Source organism: Triturus cristatus, chromosome 8, assembly GCF_964204655.1.
Source record: "Triturus cristatus chromosome 8, aTriCri1.1, whole genome shotgun sequence".
NCBI classification, from domain to species: domain Eukaryota; kingdom Metazoa; phylum Chordata; class Amphibia; order Caudata; family Salamandridae; genus Triturus; species Triturus cristatus.
This window is the reverse complement of record NC_140591.1, coordinates 1,188,242,954-1,188,246,674: the sequence shown is the minus strand read 5'-3', so window position 1 is coordinate 1,188,246,674 and position 3,721 is coordinate 1,188,242,954. Positions and strand designations below refer to the sequence as shown.

The 3,721-nt window shown below is 44.7% G+C and overlaps 1 protein-coding gene across 1 annotated transcript; it reads left to right on the top strand.

Moving 5' to 3' along the window:
- The first annotated feature begins 1,099 nt into the window (after nucleotides 1–1,099).
- On the top strand, nucleotides 1,100–2,590 carry LOC146805593 (endogenous retrovirus group PABLB member 1 Env polyprotein-like). The gene has a single exon (XM_085623812.1). It carries the CDS (start codon nucleotides 1,103–1,105, stop codon nucleotides 2,588–2,590), a length of 1,488 nt encoding a protein of 495 aa, XP_085479938.1. The 5' UTR covers nucleotides 1,100–1,102.
- The last annotated feature ends 1,131 nt before the right edge of the window (nucleotides 2,591–3,721 follow it).

The window sequence follows — 3,721 nt, the reverse complement described above, 5'->3', positions numbered from 1 at the left end:
TGGGTCATGTGATGAAGAAAGCATGTGAAGGGCTAGGTATTCAGCAGAAATTCCACACTGCAAATCACCCCCAATTAGCTGGACTAGTAGAGTGCTATAATGGCACGTTAAAATTGAAGCTGGCCAAGATTCAAGCGAGCACTGGTCTTAAATGGCCTGATGCCCTGCCTTTAGCACTCCTATCAACGAGAATGACTGTGCATTCGTGAGTGGGACTTAGTCCTTATGAAATTGTGTTCGGCCGTCCGGCCAACATATGGGGAGTGCCAAGGCCGACAAAATTCAGTGAGATCGAACACCCCGTACTACTTGATTATCTGTATGAATTGACGGCTAAATTGCGTGTTTTACACCAACAGGTGCATGATACCTTGCCTCAGGTCTCTGAAGCTCCAGGACATCCTATCAATCCTGGATCATGGGTGCTGGTCAAAAACTTCAAGAGGACAAAGAATGATGGACCCCGTTGGACCGGCCCCCATCTCGTCCTTCTTTCAACGAGATCGGCGGTTCGAGTAAAAGGGAAAAAGAACTGGATACACGGCGTTCACTGCAAGAGAGTCCCTTTGCCTTTGCCCTACGACCGGTGGGTCCAGGAGGGAATCGCTGACTCCGAGACTGAGATTGTGCCTCGTTTTATGCCTTTTAGCAATGCACGTGTAAAAGGAACAATTTCTGAGAAAGAAAGTGACAACATTCTGCAAGAAGCTGTGCCACTGTCAATTCGATTAGACACTACAGAGCCTGAACTCTTGTTCCAAGACCAGACAGTATCTGGAAAGAATCGCTATAATTTGAGGTCGAGAACTATGGACAAATAAAAAATTCTTTTTTCTTTGCTATTTTTTGAAAGTGCAGCTCTCTCATCTGAGAAACTTGCTTATTTTTGTTTTTTCTTGAACCGCCATCCGGGTTCAGCTGCAGGGTCGTGGTTGCCCAAGTCTTTGGAGTGCAGCTGAAGACGTTAGGTCGACAGTTCTGGTCGGTCTAAATGAGTTGCCCTGGACTGACAGAAGCATTCCTTAGCATAGAACACCCTACCACCACGAGCAACGATTAGAGAGGATGGAGTTTTCTCGAGAATGAGAGACCTGTCGAACAGATGGATTTTAAAGCCAGAATGTGTACAATGATGACAAAGAAACGATTTTTAATAATATATATTTTCATGTTGCTTAGTGGAATGACGTTTTTAGTAGGATATGTTTTATTCTCTTTTCAAGTGACGTTTGCACCCACTGCACAGCCCATACCTCCTTCTACTGTTTCCTCGCATTCTTTTCACCCTCTGCCTGAACACGAATCTGCTAGAAGATTAGAATTCGTCAATAATTCATTCATTCAGCTTTTACACCAACACCAATTAGTAGTTAACACAACTAACTGTTGGGTGTGTGGTCTTATGCCTCATACTACTGAAAAAGGTATCCCTTATCTGGTCCTGCCTTTCAGCCATAATGGTTCTGTGTGGGCATATAGAACGATATTCATATACGCTCATGAAGCCAACCCCCTACGTTCTGTGAAAGATAATGCTAAGAATAGTGCTCTAGTTAAGGGTATAGTAGATATGATTAAGGAAGACATTTCCTATGAGACTATCCCGAGAGATGAGACACTAACATATATTGGATGGAACATAACAGGATGTGGAGCTACTCTGAGTGAGAACCAGCGAGCAAGGGGATCCTCCCCGATTTGGGTTGTACCCCATCAGGGTCACCTATGCCTGCAAGGTAATGGCAAGAATCCCAGAGCTCAGTTAGGGAGAAGTATCTGTACTGAAACATATGTCTTTGCATCTCAGACTTCCCCTTCATTCTTAGCAGCTAGGGGTACCTATTTCATCTGCCATAATAGAGCCTATACATGGTTGCCCCCTGACTTCTCGGGCACATGTTTTGTTTTGTTCCTGTTGCCTCCCACCTACACGGCCGCGGCAGATTACCACAAGACAAGGATAGTTAGAGGCGTCATCAGTCAAGACGACACTGCAGGGCAAGACTTTGGAGATTTCGTGAAGGGTTCTCTGCCGTTTTGGGGGCCTATGGTTAACAGCAGGAACATAAGGAAATTGACAAGGGTGGTTGAATCCACGGCAGATGAAACCGCCGGTGCCCTTAGTAATTTGACTGCTGAGCTCCAGTCGGATCGCCTTATGACTCTTCAGAACAGGGTCGCATTAGACGTCATACTTGCAGACCGAGGTGGGGTATGTACAGTGATCCAATCAAGTTGCTGTGTTTTAATTACAGATAACGCTCCAACAGTTTACCAGGCCATTACCAAACTGCATAAGATCTCTGAATCTATTCACGTGGATAAAGGAGATTGGTCATTGGTGGGGTGGTTCTGGGAACTAATATCCGCCTGGGGATGGAAGTTTCTGATAGTCATTGGGATGATCTTAGCCATTCTTTTCCTGTTCTGTCTGTGTATACAGTGTGCTCCTGCAATATGTGGCCTCTGTGCTACATCGTGTGTAAGGAAACCTGTATCAAGGGACGAGCTAAGTAATAGGATGATGCTACAGCAACATCTCAACGACTTTATGAATATAGACTTGGACTCAGACCTAGACTCAGACTGACGTGAGTATAGGTTAATTGCCTATGTAAGGGCAAAAGGAGGGTCTGTGGTACTTTAAATTCTGGACCCGTGTTATAAACATCGTCGTATCATGACGATTTTGGTATCAGCAGACCGCAAATGATTAGGATACTATGCACAAGCATTTTCGCCATGTTCGGGAGAAGAAATCACCCTGAAATCATAGTTTCCGTTCTGATACCTCGGGTTCCATTTTAGAATGACAGCCATTTTGTGATTGCCCTCACATAGGCCCAGAACTAAAGCCAAGCATGGGTCTGAAGGACACGCACTCCTTCGTTGACTCTTCGGTGACCTGGGCAAGCTGACTTCACTGCCCGAAGCCAAACCTGTTCAGCCAGTTCCGTTCCCAGTGGTCGAACGAGATTAGTATCAAGGCCCAACCTATCGTAAAGCCCTTTGAGCACACACAAACCATGGTTAATCTTCTACACACCTGTCCCTGTTTCCTTCTTTATGACTTGCTTTACGAGGAGGAGGTGCCCGTTTTTATTGGGGCTCCGTCGATATCTGATGAAAGTACCGGGCCTTGCCGGGTAATTGATTAAGGGCTGGACAATGGGCTTGTCATCATGACTTTGCTTTTTCTTTGTAGTGAAAATATGTGAATGGTTAACTGTAAAATAAGGAATGTTTGCCTAAAGCATAATATTTTGTACAAAAGAGAAGGCCGGCTTTGTAAGTTTGAGCAGTCTCCTGAGAATATACCCCGTGTTGTACTTCTAGGATATCTGTTACTGGCTGCAGCCAATAAATTCGATCTTTGACTTCACCTAGAAGACTCTGTGTTTCTGTAGTCTGAAACAGGAAGAACTTGAAGTCTTTGGGTGTGTCCCCTGGCACCGCTGGGTTCTGAAAAACCCAGTACTTCAGTGGTGCAGTGAGAAGGAGTAAGTGACTGAGTGAGATAATAAGTCTTGGAGTTAGCGTGACTGCATACATTTAACGCTTGGTCAAAACAATTGTGTCATGTCGATACGGTATCAATACATTCAGCAGTATGAGCTTTTATGGTAGTAAACTAGCATTTTAATAAACAAGAAACGTGGATACGTGGAGGAGAAAAAAGAGAGAAATAGATCAAGAACGTCGCATTGAGTGAGGAGAAAGG

Coding starts and splice junctions, on each gene's coding strand:
- LOC146805593 (XM_085623812.1), top strand. CDS start 1,103: ATGGATTTTAAAGCCAGAATGTGTACAATGATGACAAAGAAACGATTT.